The sequence below is a fragment of the Anomaloglossus baeobatrachus genome, chromosome 12 (genome assembly GCF_048569485.1).
Source record: "Anomaloglossus baeobatrachus isolate aAnoBae1 chromosome 12, aAnoBae1.hap1, whole genome shotgun sequence".
Classification (NCBI taxonomy): domain Eukaryota; kingdom Metazoa; phylum Chordata; class Amphibia; order Anura; family Aromobatidae; genus Anomaloglossus; species Anomaloglossus baeobatrachus.
The window spans coordinates 372,245-391,618 of NC_134364.1; the positions used below are offsets into that span (position 1 = coordinate 372,245).

General features: G+C 58.3%; 1 protein-coding gene across 4 annotated transcripts in view; it reads right to left on the reverse strand.

The window, feature by feature from the left end:
* VSX2 (visual system homeobox 2) overlaps positions 1-19,374 on the reverse strand; it is a 296,322-nt gene that overhangs the window by 133,432 nt on the left and 143,516 nt on the right. For all 4 annotated transcript variants that reach the window (XM_075330864.1, XM_075330862.1, XM_075330863.1 and 1 more), the window contains exon 3: positions 1,833-1,956. In XM_075330864.1, the coding sequence (XP_075186979.1) occupies positions 1,833-1,956 (124 nt within the window). The remainder of the gene's footprint in view (positions 1-1,832; positions 1,957-19,374) is intronic.

Here is a 19,374-nt window from a genome sequence, read left to right on the forward strand (position 1 = left end):
TGGACGGATGCAGTTCACTAGGGACCTCTGGGCATTTTGCATTAGAAGATTTCCTTTGGCATCCCCCTGCTCCCCTCTGGTGTCCTTCATATACCAACCCTTGCTCCCAAGCAGTCTGGAGTCGGACATGGTGCACCCCTGGCTCAAGGCAGGTCTATTCAGATTTGCAGACATTATAGATGGAAGTACAATGCAGATCCATTCCTTTGAGTACCTTAGAGATAAATTCTCTCTCTCTAATCGAGAGTTTTTCCAATATCTGCAGATCAGAGATTTGGCTGGCTCCTTGTTTGGCAGGGCAGGGGCCTCTATTCCCACAGATTTTGAGAAAATTTGCAGAAGGGGCACTGATACTAAGGGACTAATTTCGGAAATTTACATTTTGCTTTCTGAGTCACGGGAGGGGCCCGAGGGGTCTTTTCCATACATGCGGAAATGGGAGTCTCTATTGGGAAGGCGGATACTTCCTCAGGAATGGGCAGCAATCTGGGGAAACGCCGCCAAGACGTCAATATGCACACTATATAAGGAAAATATCTATAAAATGTTGCTATTTTGGTACCACACTCCAGATTTCCTTCATGGCATAGACCCCTCCATACCGGCTTGTTGCTGGAGATGCGGGGGAGGCAGGGGCACCATTCTGCACATATTCTGGTCCTGTCCAGGGATAGTCCCCTTCTGGGAGCGGGTTAGAGGGTTGATCCATAAAGTACTATATATAGAGGTTGATCTTGATCCCCTGATCTATGTTCTGGGTCTTGGGAATGGGGGATTGGGAAAAACGGCCTCTAAGCTTTTGTCCCACATCCTTACGGCGGCCAGATGCTTAATTGCAAAGAATTGGAGGCAGCCAGGGACACCCTCACTCCAGAGCCTCAAGTATAGATTACTGGACGTTAGACGCATGGAACATCTCACGGCACTATTGCATGACACAGTTGACCGCTTCCAGGCCGTGTGGGCACCATGGGACTACTTTGTGGGACAGGAGGATCTGTGAGACTGAGGCCTATGGGTCCTATGGAAGGAGCATGGACTCTTGAAACCCTTCCCTCTTCCCTCCTATTTCTCCTCTCCCCTCCTAACCCTCCTCACCTGTCCTGTCATTGTTTGTCTAGGTTCGATAAGAATTCTGAATTTTATGTTTTATTTTATGTATGAAAAACGTAAATTGAAAATCTCAATAAAAATTCAAAGTTTCAAAAAAAAAAAAAAAGGCAGGAGGTCCCGACAGGAACAGGGGACCGGCAGAGAGAAGTCAAATAACAGTCCGGTGTCAGAGCAAAGATCAGAACACTATCGGAGACACAAGCCAACAGCACAACTGCAGAACCAGAAAATACAACTGGGAGGCATGCTCAATAAAGAAGCCTGAGCAATTACCGGGAAGGTGGGACACCTGAGTAATCAACACTAACATGGAATTCTGAGCTGTCAGACAAACTGAGAGTTTACATAACACAGGAAAGTGCAGCAGATCATCTCCAAAGGTATGATGCTCTGCAGAGAGAAATCGTGACATTCGCTTTCTCCTGACTGGGAAGGTGGCGCTGGAGAGTAAAACGGAGAAGGTTGAGGTGTTTGTTGATAGCGGAGCAGGGGTTAATCTAGTTGATACACTATTTGTGTGTATGCATGGGTCAACATGTAGTATTTTTGAGAAGCCAGTCTCCATTTATGCCCTTGATGCTGCAACCCTTGCTCAGAAATACCTCTCACACATAGTATATAATATGAAGTTAAGTGTGGGGGATTTTCATCTCTGTGACATGGACATCGCACTGGATTGACCCTTATGACTGACATCTAGTGATATAGCCCGCAGTCACCTGTATCCTGTCTTCTGGCAGCTCGGTCTTCATGGCCAGCATCTCTCGAGCGTAGACATCAGGGTAATGGGCCTCATTGAAGGCTTTCTCCAGCTCCTCCAGTTGATAGGAGGTGAAGATGGTTCTAGGTATAAACAGTGGGGAAAAGGGTTAATCATGTCTGAAGGTTTTCAGTCATGACCTAAAAATGTTACCAGATGGTGTGCCAGGATAAGGGCGCATTCAGACTCAAGGGGTCTCGCATTCAGACTCAGGGGGGCTCACAGATGTGTGTATGGCTTCATATCCTGGTGGAGAAAAAAAAGGCACAGCGCCCCCTCTCCACTATTACCCCAGAGGCACAGCGCCCCCTCTCCACTATTACCCCAGAGACACAGCGCACCCTCTCCACTATTACCCCAGAGGTACAGCGCCCCCTCTCCACTATTACCCCAGAGACACAGCGCACCCTCTCCACTATTACCCCAGAGGCACAGCGCCCCCTCTCCACTATTACCCCAGAGACACAGCGCACCCTCTCCACTATTACCCCAGAGGCACAGCACACCCTCTCCACTATTACCCCAGAGGCACAGCGCACCCTCTCCACTATTACCCCAGAGGCACAGCACACCCTCTCCACTATTACCCCAGAGGCACAGCGCCCCCTCTCCACTATTACCCCAGAGGCACAGCGCCCCCTCTCCACTATTACCCCAGAGACACAGCGCACCCTCTCCACTATTACCCCAGAGACACAGCGCACCCTCTCCACTATTACCCCAGAGGCACAGCGCCCCCTCTCCACTATTACCCCAGAGACACAGCGCACCCTCTCCACTATTACCCCAGAGGCACAGCACACCCTCTCCACTATTACCCCAGAGGCACAGCGCACCCTCTCCACTATTACCCCAGAGGCACAGCACACCCTCTCCACTATTACCCCAGAGGCACAGCGCACCCTCTCCACTATTACCCCAGAAGCACAGTGCCTGCTCTCCACTATTACCCCAGAGGCACAGCGCCCCCTCTCCACTATTACCCCAGAGGCACAGCACCCCCTCTCCACTATTACCCCAGAAGCACAGCGCCCCCTCTCCACTATTACCACAGAGACACAGCGCACCCTCTCCACTATTACCCCAGAGGCACAATGTCTACTCTCCACTATTACCCCAGAGGCACAGCGCCCCCTCTCCACTATTACCCCAGAGACACAGCGCACCCTCTCCACTATTACCCCAGAGGCACAGCGCACCCTCTCCACTATTACCCCAGAGGTACAGCGCCCCCTCTCCACTATTACCCCAGAGACACAGCGCCCCCTCTCCACTATTACCCCAGAGACACAGCGCCCCCTCTCCACTATTACCCCAGAGACACAGCGCACCCTCTCCACTATTACCCCAGAGACACAGCGCCCCCTCTCCACTATTACCCCAGAGGCACAGCACACCCTCTCCACTATTACCCCAGAGGCACAGCGCCCCCTCTCCACTATTACCCCAGAGACACAGCGCCCCCTCTCCACTATTACCCCAGAGACACAGCGCCCCCTCTCCACTATTACCCCAGAGACACAGCGCACCCTCTCCACTATTACCCCAGAGACACAGCGCACCCTCTCCACTATTACCCCAGAGGCACAGCGCCCCTTCTCCACTATTACCCCAGAGGTACAGCGCCCCCTCTCCACTATTACCCCAGAGACACAGCGCCCCCTCTCCACTATTACCCCAGAGACACAGCGCCCCCTCTCCACTATTACCCCAGAGACACAGCGCACCCTCTCCACTATTACCCCAGAGACACAGCGCCCCCTCTCCACTATTACCCCAGAGGCACAGCACACCCTCTCCACTATTACCCCAGAGGCACAGCGCCCCCTCTCCACTATTACCCCAGAGACACAGCGCCCCCTCTCCACTATTACCCCAGAGACACAGCGCACCCTCTCCACTATTACCCCAGAGACACAGCGCACCCTCTCCACTATTACCCCAGAGGCACAGCACACCCTCTCCACTATTACCCCAGAGACACAGCGCACCCTCTCCACTATTACCCCAGAGACACAGCACACCCTCTCCACTATTACCCCAGAGGCACAGCGCACCCTCTCCACTATTACCCCAGAGGCACAGCACACCCTCTCCACTATTACCCCAGAGACACAGCGCACCCTCTCCACTATTACCCCAGAGGCACAGCACACCCTCTCCACTATTACCCCAGAGGCACAGCGCACCCTCTCCACTATTACCCCAGAGGCACAGCACACCCTCTCCACTATTACCCCAGAGACACAGCGCCCCCTCTCCACTATTACCCCAGAGGCACAGCGCCCCCTCTCCACTATTACCCCAGAGACACAGCGCACCCTCTCCACTATTACCCCAGAGACACAGCACACCCTCTCCACTATTACCCCAGAGGCACAGCGCACCCTCTCCACTATTACCCCAGAGGCACAGCGCACCCTCTCCACTATTACCCCAGAGACACAGCGCACCCTCTCCACTATTACCCCAGAGGCACAGCACACCCTCTCCACTATTACCCCAGAGGCACAGCGCACCCTCTCCACTATTACCCCAGAGGCACAGCACACCCTCTCCACTATTACCCCAGAGGCACAGCGCACCCTCTCCACTATTACCCCAGAGGCACAGCGCCCCCTCTCCACTATTACCCCAGAGACACAGCGCCCCCTCTCCACTATTACCCCAGAGGCACAGCGCCCCCTCTCCACTATTACCCCAGAGACACAGCGCACCCTCTCCACTATTACCCCAGAGGCACAGCGCCCCCTCTCCACTATTACCCCAGAGACACAGCGCCCCCTCTCCACTATTACCCCAGAGGCACAGCACACCCTCTCCACTATTACCCCAGAGGCACAGCGCACCCTCTCCACTATTACCCCAGAGGCACAGCGCCCCCTCTCCACTATTACCCCAGAGGCACAGCGCCCCCTCTCCACTATTACCCCAGAGACACAGCGCACCCTCTCCACTATTACCCCAGAGGCACAGCGCCCCCTCTCCACTATTACCCCAGAGGCACAGCGCCCCCTCTCCACTATTACCCCAGAGACACAGCGCCCCCTCTCCACTATTACCCCAGAGGCACAGCGCACCCTCTCCACTATTACCCCAGAGACACAGCGCACCCTCTCCACTATTACCCCAGAGGCACAGCGCCCCCTCTCCACTATTACCCCAGAGACACAGCGCCCCCTCTCCACTATTACCCCAGAGGCACAGCGCCCCCTCTCCACTATTACCCCAGAGACACAGCGCACCCTCTCCACTATTACCCCAGAGGCACAGCGCACCCTCTCCACTATTACCCCAGAGGCACAGCGCCCCCTCTCCACTATTACCCCAGAGGCACAGCACACCCTCTCCACTATTACCCCAGAGGCACAGCGCACCCTCTCCACTATTACCCCAGAGGCACAGCGCCCCCTCTCCACTATTACCCCAGAGGCACAGCGCCCCCTCTCCACTATTACCCCAGAGACACAGCGCACCCTCTCCACTATTACCCCAGAGGCACAGCGCACCCTCTCCACTATTACCCCAGAGGCACAGCGCCCCCTCTCCACTATTACCCCAGAGACACAGCGCCCCCTCTCCACTATTACCCCAGAGGCACAGCGCACCCTCTCCACTATTACCCCAGAGACACAGCGCACCCTCTCCACTATTACCCCAGAGGCACAGCGCCCCCTCTCCACTATTACCCCAGAGACACAGCGCCCCCTCTCCACTATTACCCCAGAGGCACAGCGCCCCCTCTCCACTATTACCCCAGAGACACAGCGCACCCTCTCCACTATTACCCCAGAGGCACAGCGCACCCTCTCCACTATTACCCCAGAGGCACAGCGCCCCCTCTCCACTATTACCCCAGAGGCACAGCGCACCCTCTCCACTATTACCCCAGAGGCACAGCGCACCCTCTCCACTATTACCCCAGAGGCACAGCGCCCCCTCTCCACTATTACCCCAGAGGCACAGCGCCCCCTCTCCACTATTACCCCAGAGGCACAGCGTCCCCTCTCCACTATTACCCCAGAGGCACAGCACACCCTCTCCACTATTACCCCAGAGGCACAGCGCACCCTTTCCACTATTACCCCAGAGGCACAGCGCCCCCTATCCACTATTACCCCAGAGGCACAGCGCCCCCTCTCCACTATTACCCCAGAGGCACAGCGCCCCCTATCCACTATTACCCCAGAGGCACAGCGCCTGCTCTCCACTATTACCCCAGAGGCACAGCGCCCCCTCTCCACTATTACCCCAGAGGCACAGCGCACCCTCTCCACTATTACCCCAGAAGCACAGTGCACCCTCTCCACTATTACCCCAGAGGCACAGCGCACCCTCTCCACTATTACCCCAGAGGCACAGCGCCCCCTATCCACTATTACCCCAGAGGCACAGCGCCCCCTCTCCACTATTACCCCAGAGGCACAGCGCCCCCTCTCCACTATTACCCCAGAGGCACAATGTCTACTCTCCACTATTACCCCAGAGGCACAATGTCTACTCTCCACTATTACCCCAGAGGCACAGCGCCCCCTCTCCACTATTACCCCAGAGGCACAATGTCTACTCTCCACTATTACCCCAGAGGCACAGCGCCCCTTCTCCACTATTACCCCAGAGGCACAGCGCCCCCTCTCCACTATTACCCCAGAGGCACAGCGCACCCTCTCCACTATTACCCCAGAGGCACAATGTCTACTCTCCACTATTACCCCAGAGGCACAGCGCCAACTCTCCACTATTACCCCAGAGGCACAGCGCCCCCTCTCCACAATTACCCCAGAGACACAGCGCACCCTCTCCACTATTACCCCAGAGGCACAGCGCCCCCTCTCCACTATTACCCCAGAGACACAGCGCACCCTCTCCACTATTACCCCAGAGGCACAGTGCACCCTCTCCACTATTACCCCAGAGGCACAGCGCACCCTCTCCACTATTACCCCAGAGGCACAGCGCCTCCTCTCCACTATTACCCCAGAGGCACAGCGCCCCCTCTCCACTATTACCCCAGAGACACAGCGCACCCTCTCCACTATTACCCCAGAGGCACAGCGCACCCTCTCCACTATTACCCCAGAGGCACAGCGCCCCCTCTCCACTATTACCCCAGAGGTACAGCGCCCCCTCTCCACTATTACCCCAGAGGCACAGCGCACCCTCTCCACTATTACCCCAGAGGCACAGCGCCCCCTCTCCACTATTACCCCAGAGGCACAGCGCCCCCTCTCCACTATTACCCCAGAGGTACAGCGCCCCCTCTCCACTATTACCCCAGAGGCACAGCGCACCCTCTCCACTATTACCCCAGAGGCACAGCGCCTGCTCTCCACTATTACCCCAGAGGCACAGCGCCCCCTCTCCACTATTACCCCAGAGGCACAGCGCCCCCTCTCCACTATTACCCCAGAGGCACAGCGCACCCTCTCCACTATTACCCCAGAGGCACAGCGCACCCTCTCCACTATTACCCCAGAGGCACAGCGCCTGCTCTCCACCATTTCCCCAGAGGCACAGCACCCCCTCTCCACTATTACCCCAAAGGCACAGCACACCCTCTCCACTATTACCCCAGAGGCACAGCGCACCCTCTCCACTATTACCCCAGAGGCACAGCGCCCCCTCTCCACTATTACCCCAGAGGCACAGCACCCCCTCTCCACTATTACCCCAAAGGCACAGCACACCCTCTCCACTATTACCCCAGAGGCAGAGCGCACCCTCTCCACTATTACCCCAGAGGCACAGCGCACCCTCTCCACTATTACCCCAGAGGCACAGCGTCTACTCTCCACTATTACCCCAGAGGCACAGCGCCAACTCTCCACTATTACCCCAGAGGCACAGCGCCCCCTCTCCACTATTACCCCAGAGGCACAGCGCCCCCTCTCCACCATTACACCAGAGGCACAGCGCCTGCTCTCCACCATTACTCCAGAGGCACAGCGCCTGCTCTCCACCATTACCCCAGAGGCACAGCGCCCCCTCTCCACTATTACCCCAGAGGCACAGCGTCTACTCTCCACTATTACCCCAGAGGCACAGCGCCAACTCTCCACTATTACCCCAGAGGCACAGCGCCCCCTCTCCACTATTACCCCAGAGGCACAGCGCCTGCTCTCCAATATTACCCCAGAGGCACAGCGCCAACTCTCCACTATTACCCCAGAGGCACAGCGCCCCCTCTCCAATATTACTCCAGAGGCACAGCGACCCCTCTCCACTATTACCCCAGAGGCACAGCGCCCCCTCTCCACTATTACCCCAGAGGCACAGCGCACCCTCTCCACTATTACCCCAGAGGCACAGCGCACCCTCTCCACTATTACCCCAGAGGCACAGCGCCCCCTCTCCACTATTACCCCAGAGGCACAGCGCACCCTCTCCACTATTACCCCAGAGGCACAATGTCTACTCTCCACTATTACCCCAGAGGCACAGCGCCAACTCTCCACTATTACCCCAGAGGCACAGCGCCCCCTCTCCACTATTACCCCAGAGGCACAGCGCCCCCTCTCCACAATTACCCCAGAGACACAGCACACCCTCTCCACTATTACCCCAGAGGCACAGCGCCCCCTCTCCACTATTACCCCAGAGACACAGCGCACCCTCTCCACTATTACCCCAGAGGCACAGCGCACCCTCTCCACTATTACCCCAGAGGCACAGCGCACCCTCTCCACTATTACCCCAGAGGCACAGCGCCTCCTCTCCACTATTACCCCAGAGGCACAGCGCCCCCTCTCCACTATTACCCCAGAGACACAGCGCACCCTCTCCACTATTACCCCAGAGGCACAGCGCACCCTCTCCACTATTACCCCAGAGGCACAGCGCCCCCTCTCCACTATTACCCCAGAGGTACAGCGCCCCCTCTCCACTATTACCCCAGAGGCACAGCGCACCCTCTCCACTATTACCCCAGAGGCACAGCGCCCCCTCTCCACTATTACCCCAGAGGCACAGCGCCCCCTCTCCACTATTACCCCAGAGGTACAGCGCCCCCTCTCCACTATTACCCCAGAGGCACAGCGCACCCTCTCCACTATTACCCCAGAGGCACAGCGCCTGCTCTCCACTATTACCCCAGAGGCACAGCGCCCCCTCTCCACTATTACCCCAGAGGCACAGCGCCCCCTCTCCACTATTACCCCAGAGGCACAGCGCACCCTCTCCACTATTACCCCAGAGGCACAGCGCACCCTCTCCACTATTACCCCAGAGGCACAGCGCCTGCTCTCCACCATTTCCCCAGAGGCACAGCACCCCCTCTCCACTATTACCCCAAAGGCACAGCACACCCTCTCCACTATTACCCCAGAGGCACAGCGCACCCTCTCCACTATTACCCCAGAGGCACAGCGCCCCCTCTCCACTATTACCCCAGAGGCACAGCACCCCCTCTCCACTATTACCCCAAAGGCACAGCACACCCTCTCCACTATTACCCCAGAGGCAGAGCGCACCCTCTCCACTATTACCCCAGAGGCACAGCGCACCCTCTCCACTATTACCCCAGAGGCACAGCGTCTACTCTCCACTATTACCCCAGAGGCACAGCGCCAACTCTCCACTATTACCCCAGAGGCACAGCGCCCCCTCTCCACTATTACCCCAGAGGCACAGCGCCTGCTCTCCAATATTACCCCAGAGGCACAGCGCCAACTCTCCACTATTACCCCAGAGGCACAGCGCCCCCTCTCCAATATTACTCCAGAGGCACAGCGACCCCTCTCCACTATTACCCCAGAGGCACAGCGCCCCCTCTCCACTATTACCCCAGAGGCACAGCGCACCCTCTCCACTATTACCCCAGAGGCACAGCGCACCCTCTCCACTATTACCCCAGAGGCACAGCGCCCCCTCTCCACTATTACCCCAGAGGCACAGCGCACCCTCTCCACTATTACCCCAGAGGCACAGCACACCCTCTCCACTATTACCCCAGAAGCACAGCGCCCCCTCTCCACTATTACCACAGAGGCACAGCGCCTGCTCTCCACTATTACCCCAGAAGCACAGCGTCTACTCTCCACTATTACCCCAGAGGCACAGCGCCAACTCTCCACTATTACCCCAGAGGCACAGCGCACCCTCTCCACTATTACCCCAGAAGCACAGCGCCCCCTCTCCACTATTACCCCAGAGGCACAGCGCCCCCTCTCCACTATTACCCAGAGGCACAGCGCCCCCTCTCCACTATTACCCCAGAGGCACAGCACCCCCTCTCCACTATTACCCCAGAGGAACAGCGCCCCCTCTCCACTATTACCCCAGAGGCACAGCACACCCTCTCCACCATTACCCCAGAGGCACAGTGTCTACTCTCCACTATTACCCCAGAGGCACAGCGCCAACTCTCCACTATTACCCCAGAGACACAGCGCCTACTCTCCACTATTACCCCAGAGGCACAGCGCACACTCTCCACTATTACCCCCAGAGGCACAGCACCCCCTCTCCACTATTACCCCAGAGGCACAGCGCCCCCTCTCCACTATTACCCCAGAGGCACAGCGCACCCTCTACATTATTACCCCAGAGACACAGCGCCTACTCTCCACTATTACCCCAGAGGCACAGCGCACACTCTCCACTATTACCCCCAGAGGCACAGCGCCCCCTCTCCACTATTACCCCAGAGGCACAGCGCACCCTCTCCACTATTACCCCAGAGACACAGCGCCTACTCTCCACTATTAGCCCAGAGGCACAGCGCACCCTCTCCACTATTACCCCAGAGGAACAGCGCCCCCTCTCCACTATTACCCCAGAGGCACAGCGCCTGCTCTCCACTATTACCCCAGAGGCACAGCGCCCCCTCTCCACTATTACCCCAGAGGCACAGCGCCTGCTCTCCACTATTACCCCAGAGGCACAGCGCCCCCTCTCCACTATTACCCCAGAGGCACAGCGCCTGCTCTCCACTATTACCCCAGAGGCACAGCGCCCCCTCTCCACTATTACCCCAGAGGCACAGCGCCCCGTCTCCACTATTACCCTAGAGGCACAGCGCCCCCTCTCCACCATTACCCCAGAGGCACAGCGCCTACTCTCCACTATTACCCCAGAGGCACAGCGCCTACTCTCCACTATTACCCCAGAGGCACAGCGCCTGCTCTCCACTATTACCCCAGAAGCACAGCGCCCCCTCTCCACTATTACCCCAGAGGCACAGCGCCTGCTCTCCACTATTACCCCAGAGGCACAGCGCCTGCTCTACACCATTACCCCAGAGGCACAGCGCCTGCTCTCCACCATTACCCCAGAGGTACAGCGCCTGCTCTCCACTATTACCCCAGAAGCACAGCGCCCCCTCTCCACTATTACCCCAGAGGCACAGCGCCTACTCTCCACTATTACCCCAGAGGCACAGCGCCTGCTCTCCACTATTACCCCAGAGGCACAGCGCCTGTTCTCCACTATTACCCCAGAGGCACAGCGCCTGCTCTCCACTATTACCCCAGAGGCACAGTGCCAGCTCTCCACCATTACCCCAGAGGCACAGCGCCTACTCTCCACTATTACCCCAGAGGCACAGCGCCTGCTCTCCACTATTACCCCAGAGGCACAGCGCCTGCTCTCCACTATTACCCCAGAAGCACAGCGCCTACTCTCCACTATTACCCCAGAGGCACAGCGCCTGCTCTCCACTATTACCCCAGAGGCACAGCGCCTGCTCTCCACTATTACCCCAGAGGCACAGCGCCTACTCTCCACTATTACCCCAGAGGCACAGCGCCTGCTCTCCACTATTACCCCAGAAGCACAGCGCCCCCTCTCCACTATTACCCCAGAGGCACAGCGCCTGCTCTACACCATTACCCCAGAGGCACAGCGCACCCTCTCCACTATTACCCCAGAGGCACAGCGCCCCCTCTCCACCATTACCACAGAGGCACAGCGCCCCCTCTCCACTATTACCCCAGAGGCACAGCGCCCCCTCTCCACCATTACCACAGAGGCACAGCGCACCCTCTCCACTATTACCCCAGAGGCACAGCGCCCCCTCTCCACCATTACCACAGAGGCACAGCGCCCCCTCTCCACTATTACCCCAGAGGCACAGCGCCTGCTCTACACTATTACCCCAGAGGCACAGCGCCCCCTCTCCACTATTACCCCAGAGGCACAGCGCCCCCTATCCACTATTACCCCAGAGGCACAGCGCACCCTCTCCAGTATTACCCCAGAGGCACAGCGCACCCTCTCCACTATTACCCCAGAGGCACAGTGTCTACTCTCCACTATTACCCCAGAGGCACAGCGTCCCCTCTCCACTATTACCCCAGAGGCACAGCGCACCCTCTCCACTATTACCCCAGAGGCACAGCGCACCCTCTCCACTATTACCCCAGAGGCACAGCCTCCCCTCTCCACTATTACCCCAGAGGCACAGCGCCCCCTCTCCACTATTACCCCAGAGGCACAGCGCCCCCTCTCCACTATTACCCCAGAGGCACAGCGCCTGCTCTCCACTATTACCCCAGAGGCACAGTGCCTGCTCTCCACTATTACCCCAGAGGTACAGCGCCTGCTCTCCACTATTACCCCAGAGGCACAGCACCTACTCTCCACTATTACCCCAGAGGCACAGCGCCTGCTCTCCACTATTACCCCAGAGGCACAGCGCCCCCTCTCCACCATTACCCCAGAGGCACAGCGCCCCCTCTCCACCATTACCCCAGAGGCACAGCGCCCCCTCTCCACTATTACCCCAGAAGCACAGCGCCCCCTCTCCACTATTACCCCAGAGGCACAGCACCTACTCTCCACTATTACCCCAGAGGCACAGCACCTACTCTCCACTATTACCCCAGAGGCACAGCGCCTACTCTCCACTATTACCCCAGAGGCACAGCGCCTGTTCTCCACTATTACCCCAGAGGCACAGCACCTACTCTCCACTATTACCCCAGAGGCACAGCGCCTGCTCTCCACTATTACCCCAGAGGCACAGCGCCAACTCTCCACTATTACCCCAGAGGCACAGCGCCCCCTCTCCACTATTACCCCAGAGGCACAGCGCCCCCTCTCCACTATTACCCCAGAGGCACAGCGCCTGCTCTCCACTATTACCCCAGAGGCACAGCGCCTGTTCTCCACTATTACCCCAGAGGCACAGCGCCTGTTCTCCACTATTACCCCAGAGGCACAGCGCCTGCTCTCCAATATTACCCCAGAGGCACAGCGCACCCTCTCCACTATTACCCCAGAGGCACAGCGCCTACTCTCCACTATTACCCCAGAGGCACAGCGCCTGCTCTCCACTATTACCCCAGAAGCACAGCACCTGCTCTCCACCATGACCCCAGAGGCACAGCGCCTGCTCTCCACTATTACCCCAGAAGCACAGCACCTGCTCTCCACTATTACCCCAGAGGCACAGCGCCCCCTCTCCACTATTACCCCAGAGGTACAGCGCCCCCTCTCCACTATTACCCCAGAGGCACAGCGCCCCTCTCCACTATTACCCCAGAGGTACAGCGCCCCCTCTCCACTATTACCCCAGAGGCACAGCGCCCCCTCTCCACTATTACCCCAGAGGCACAGTGCACCCTCTCCACTATTACCCCAGAGGCACAGCGCACCCTCTCCACCATTACCCCAGAGGCACAGCGCCTGTTCTCCACTATTACCCCAGAGGCACAGCACCTGCTCTCCACTATTACCCCAGAGGTACAGCGCCCCCTCTCCACTATTACCCCAGAGGCACAGCGACCCTCTCCACTTTTACCCCAGAGGCACAGCGCCCCCTCTCCACTATTACCCCAGAGGCACAGCGCCCCCTCTCCACTATTACCCCAGAGGCACAGCACCTACTCTCCACTATTACCCCAGAGGCACAGCGCCCCCTCTCCACTATTACCCCAGAGGCACAGCGCCCCCTATCCACTATTACCCCAGAGGCACAGCGCACCCTCTCCACTATTACCCCAGAGGCACAGCGCACCCTCTCCACTATTACCCCAGAGGCACAGCGCACCCTCTCCACTATTACCCCAGAGGCACAGTGTCTACTCTCCACTATTACCCCAGAGGCACAGCGCCAACTCTCCACTATTACCCCAGAGGCACAGCGCCCCCTCTCCACTATTACCCCAGAGGCACAGCGCCTGCTCTCCACTATTACCCCAGAGGCACAGCGCCTGCTCTACACCATTACCCCAGAGGCACAGCGCCTGCTCTCCACCATTACCCCAGAGGTACAGCGCCTGCTCTCCACTATTACCCCAGAAGCACAGCGCCCCCTCTCCACTATTACCCCAGAGGCACAGCGCCTACTCTCCACTATTACCCCAGAGGCACAGCGACCCCTCTCCACTATTACCCCAGAGGCACAGCGCCTGCTCTCCACTATTACCCCAGAGGCACAGCGCCTGCTCTCCACTATTACCCCAGAGGCACAGCGCCTGTTCTCCACTATTACCCCAGAGGCACAGCGCCTGCTCTCCACTATTACCCCAGAGGCACAGCGCCTGCTCTCCACTATTACCCCAGAAGCACAGCGCCTACTCTCCACTATTACCCCAGAGGCACAGCGCCTGCTCTCCACTATTACCCCAGAGGCACAGCGCCTGCTCTCCACTATTACCCCAGAGGCACAGCGCCTACTCTCCACTATTACCCCAGAGGCACAGCGCCTGCTCTCCACTATTACCCCAGAAGCACAGCGCCCCCTCTCCACTATTACCCCAGAGGCACAGCGCCTGCTCTACACCATTACCCCAGAGGCACAGCGCACCCTCTCCACTATTACCCCAGAGGCACAGCGCCCCCTCTCCACCATTACCACAGAGGCACAGCGCCCCCTCTCCACTATTACCCCAGAGGCACAGCGCCCCCTCTCCACCATTACCACAGAGGCACAGCGCACCCTCTCCACTATTACCCCAGAGGCACAGCGCCCCCTCTCCACCATTACCACAGAGGCACAGCGCCCCCTCTCCACTATTACCCCAGAGGCACAGCGCCTGCTCTACACTATTACCCCAGAGGCACAGCGCCCCCTCTCCACTATTACCCCAGAGGCACAGCGCCCCCTATCCACTATTACCCCAGAGGCACAGCGCACCCTCTCCAGTATTACCCCAGAGGCACAGCGCACCCTCTCCACTATTACCCCAGAGGCACAGTGTCTACTCTCCACTATTACCCCAGAGGCACAGCGTCCCCTCTCCACTATTACCCCAGAGGCACAGCGCACCCTCTCCACTATTACCCCAGAGGCACAGCGCACCCTCTCCACTATTACCCCAGAGGCACAGCCTCCCCTCTCCACTATTACCCCAGAGGCACAGCGCCCCCTCTCCACTATTACCCCAGAGGCACAGCGCCCCCTCTCCACTATTACCCCAGAGGCACAGCGCCCCCTCTCCACTATTACCCCAGAGGCACAGCCTCCCCTCTCCACTATTACCCCAGAGGCACAGCGCCCCCTCTCCACTATTACCCCAGAGGCACAGCGCCCCCTCTCCACTATTACCCCAGAGGCACAGCGCCTGCTCTCCACTATTACCCCAGAGGCACAGTGCCTGCTCTCCACTATTACCCCAGAGGTACAGCGCCTGCTCTCCACTATTACCCCAGAGGCACAGCACCTACTCTCCACTATTACCCCAGAGGCACAGCGCCTGCTCTCCACTATTACCCCAGAGGCACAGCGCCCCCTCTCCACCATTACCCCAGAGGCACAGCGCCCCCTCTCCACCATTACCCCAGAGGCACAGCGCCCCCTCTCCACTATTACCCCAGAAGCACAGCGCCCCCTCTCCACTATTACCCCAGAGGCACAGCGCCCCCTCTCCACTATTACCCCAGAGGCACAGCACCTACTCTCCACTATTACCCCAGAGGCACAGCACCTACTCTCCACTATTACCCCAGAGGCACAGCGCCTACTCTCCACTATTACCCCAGAGGCACAGCGCCTGTTCTCCACTATTACCCCAGAGGCACAGCACCTACTCTCCACTATTACCCCAGAGGCACAGCGCCTGCTCTCCACTATTACCCCAGAGGCACAGCGCCAACTCTCCACTATTACCCCAGAGGCACAGCGCCCCCTCTCCACTATTACCCCAGAGGCACAGCGCCCCCTCTCCACTATTACCCCAGAGGCACAGCGCCTGCTCTCCACTATTACCCCAGAGGCACAGCGCCTGTTCTCCACTATTACCCCAGAGGCACAGCGCCTGTTCTCCACTATTACCCCAGAGGCACAGCGCCTGCTCTCCAATATTACCCCAGAGGCACAGCGCACCCTCTCCACTATTACCCCAGAGGCACAGCGCCTACTCTCCACTATTACCCCAGAGGCACAGCGCCTGCTCTCCACTATTACCCCAGAAGCACAGCACCTGCTCTCCACCATGACCCCAGAGGCACAGCGCCTGCTCTCCACTATTACCCCAGAGGCACAGCGCCCCCTCTCCACTATTACCCCAGAAGCACAGCACCTGCTCTCCACTATTACCCCAGAGGCACAGCGCCCCCTCTCCACTATTACCCCAGAGGTACAGCGCCCCCTCTCCACTATTACCCCAGAGGCACAGCGCCCCTCTCCACTATTACCCCAGAGGTACAGCGCCCCCTGTCCACTATTACCCCAGAGGCACAGCGCCCCCTCTCCACTATTACCCCAGAGGCACAGTGCACCCTCTCCACTATTACCCCAGAGGCACAGCGCACCCTCTCCACCATTACCCCAGAGGCACAGCGCCTGTTCTCCACTATTACCCCAGAGGCACAGCACCTGCTCTCCACTATTACCCCAGAGGTACAGCGCCCCCTCTCCACTATTACCCCAGAGGCACAGCGACCCTCTCCACTTTTACCCCAGAGGCACAGCGCCCCCTCTCCACTATTACCCCAGAGGCACAGCGCCCCCTCTCCACTATTACCCCAGAGGCACAGCACCTACTCTCCACTATTACCCCAGAGGCACAGCGCCCCCTCTCCACTATTACCCCAGAGGCACAGCGCCCCCTATCCACTATTACCCCAGAGGCACAGCGCACCCTCTCCACTATTACCCCAGAGGCACAGCGCACCCTCTCCACTATTACCCCAGAGGCACAGCGCACCCTCTCCACTATTACCCCAGAGGCACAGTGTCTACTCTCCACTATTACCCCAGAGGCACAGCGCCAACTCTCCACTATTACCCCAGAGGCACAGCGCCCCCTCTCCACTATTACCCCAGAGGCACAGCGCCTGCTCTCCACTATTACTCCAGAGGCACAGCGCCAACTCTCCACTATTACCCCAGAGGCACAGCACCCACTCTCCACTATTACCCCAGAGGCACAGCACCCACTCTCCACTATTACCCCAGAGGCACAGCGCCCCCTCTCCACTATTACCCCAGAGGCACAGCACCCACTCTCCACTATTACCCCAGAGGCACAGCGCCCCCTCTCCACTATTACCCCAGAGGCACAGCGCCCCCTATCCACTATTACCCCAGAGGCACAGCGCACCCTCTCCACTATTACCCCAGAGGCACAGCGCACCCTCTCCACTATTACCCCAGAGGCACAGCGCACCCTCTCCACTATTACCCCAGAGGCACAGTGTCTACTCTCCACTATTACCCCAGAGGCACAGCGCCAACTCTCCACTATTACCCCAGAGGCACAGTGCACCCTCTCCACTATAACCCCAGAGGCACAGCGCCCCCTCTCCACTATTACCCCAGAGGCACTGTGCCTGCTCTCCACTATTACCCCAGAGGCACAGTGCACCCTCTCCACTATTACCCCAGAGGCACAGCACCTACTCTCCACTATTACCCCAGAGGCACAGCGCCAACTCTCCACTATTACCCCAGAGGCACTGTGCCTGCTCTCCACTATTACCCCAGAGGCACAGTGCACCCTCTCCACTATTACCCCAGAGGCACAGCACCTACTCTCCACTATTACCCCAGAGGCACAGCGCCTGTTCTCCACTATTACCCCAGAGGCACAGTGCCTGCTCTCCACTATTACCCCAGAGGCACAGAGCCTGATCTCCACCATTACCCCAGAGGCACAGCACCTACTCTCCACTATTACCTCAGAGGCACAGCACCTACTCTCCACTATTACCTCAGAGGCACAGCACCTACTCTCCACTATTACCCCAGAGGCACAGCGCCTGTTCTCCACTATTACCCCAGAAGCACAGTGCCTGCTCTCCACTATTACCCCAGAGGCACAGCGCCCCCTCTCCACTATTACCCCAGAGGCACAGCACCTACTCTCCACCATTACCCCAGAGGCACAGCGCCTGTTCTCCACTATTACCCCAGAGGAACAGTGCCTGCTCTCCACCATTACCCCAGAGGCACAGTGCCTGCTCTCCACTATTACCCCAGAGGCACAGCACCTACTCTCCACTATTACCCCAGAGGCACAGCACCTACTCTCCACTATTACCCCAGAGGCACAGCGCCTGTTCTCCACTATTACCCCAGAGGCACAGCGCCTGTTCTCCACTATTACCCCAGAGGCACAGTGCCTGCTCTCCACTATTACCCCAGAGGCACAGAGCCTGCTCTCCACCATTACCCCAGAGGCACAGCACCTACTCTCCACTATTACCCCAGAGGCACAGCACCTACTCTCCACTATTACCCCAGAGGCACAGCGCCTGTTTTCCACTATTACCCCAGAGGCACAGTGCCTGCTCTCCACTATTACCCCAGAGGCACAGCGCCCCCTATCCACTATTACCCCAGAGGCACAGCCCCCCCTATCCACTATTACCCAGAGGCACAGTGCCCACACTCCCTATTACCCCAGAGGCATAGCGCCTTCTCTCCACCATTACCCCAGAGGCACAGCGCTCACTCTCCAATATTACCCCAGAGGCGCAGCGCTCATGTGACGCCCTGGGCAAGCCAGGGGTCACAGGTCATCACACCACCAAACCCTACACCCCAGTTAGGAACACCAAGGCTACCGAAATCCTTGTTGCCTTCCTCCAGGGGCTGATGTTCACACCAGGGGGTGGGCCAGGCGGTTGGCTCCGCCCACCGAGGAGTTCACAGCTCTGGAGGCGGGAAGAACCAGGCAGTTAGATAGAGAAAGGAGGGAGAAGTGGAAAGAACGGAGATTAGCTCAGGGGGAGCTTGAGTGAGGAGCTAAGTAAACAGAGTGCAGTTTAGGGGAGTGAAGTGGAAGGAAGTAGTAGTGGAGCTAAAGAGAAAAGCTGAAGTAACAGAAAAGGAGTAAAAGTGAGAGTAGTAAAGCCTGAAGTTGGTCCGGCTGTGTGCCCGGACAGTGCCAGCAAGGTCAGCAAACGGCGGTGACAGTCTGGAGGGGGACTGCTCGGAGGTTGCTGGAAGGACCGCGGACGGGTAGTGGCCCGGCGGTCTGGAGCAGTATACGAAGAACAGTCAGCACCAGGGCAGGGGCCTCTCGGACCCCGGCAAGGCTAGGAGTCGCCGTAAATTTGCCAAATCCGTCAGTGAAGGGGACGTCTGTCTCCAAACAACCAAGTCCCGATTGAAG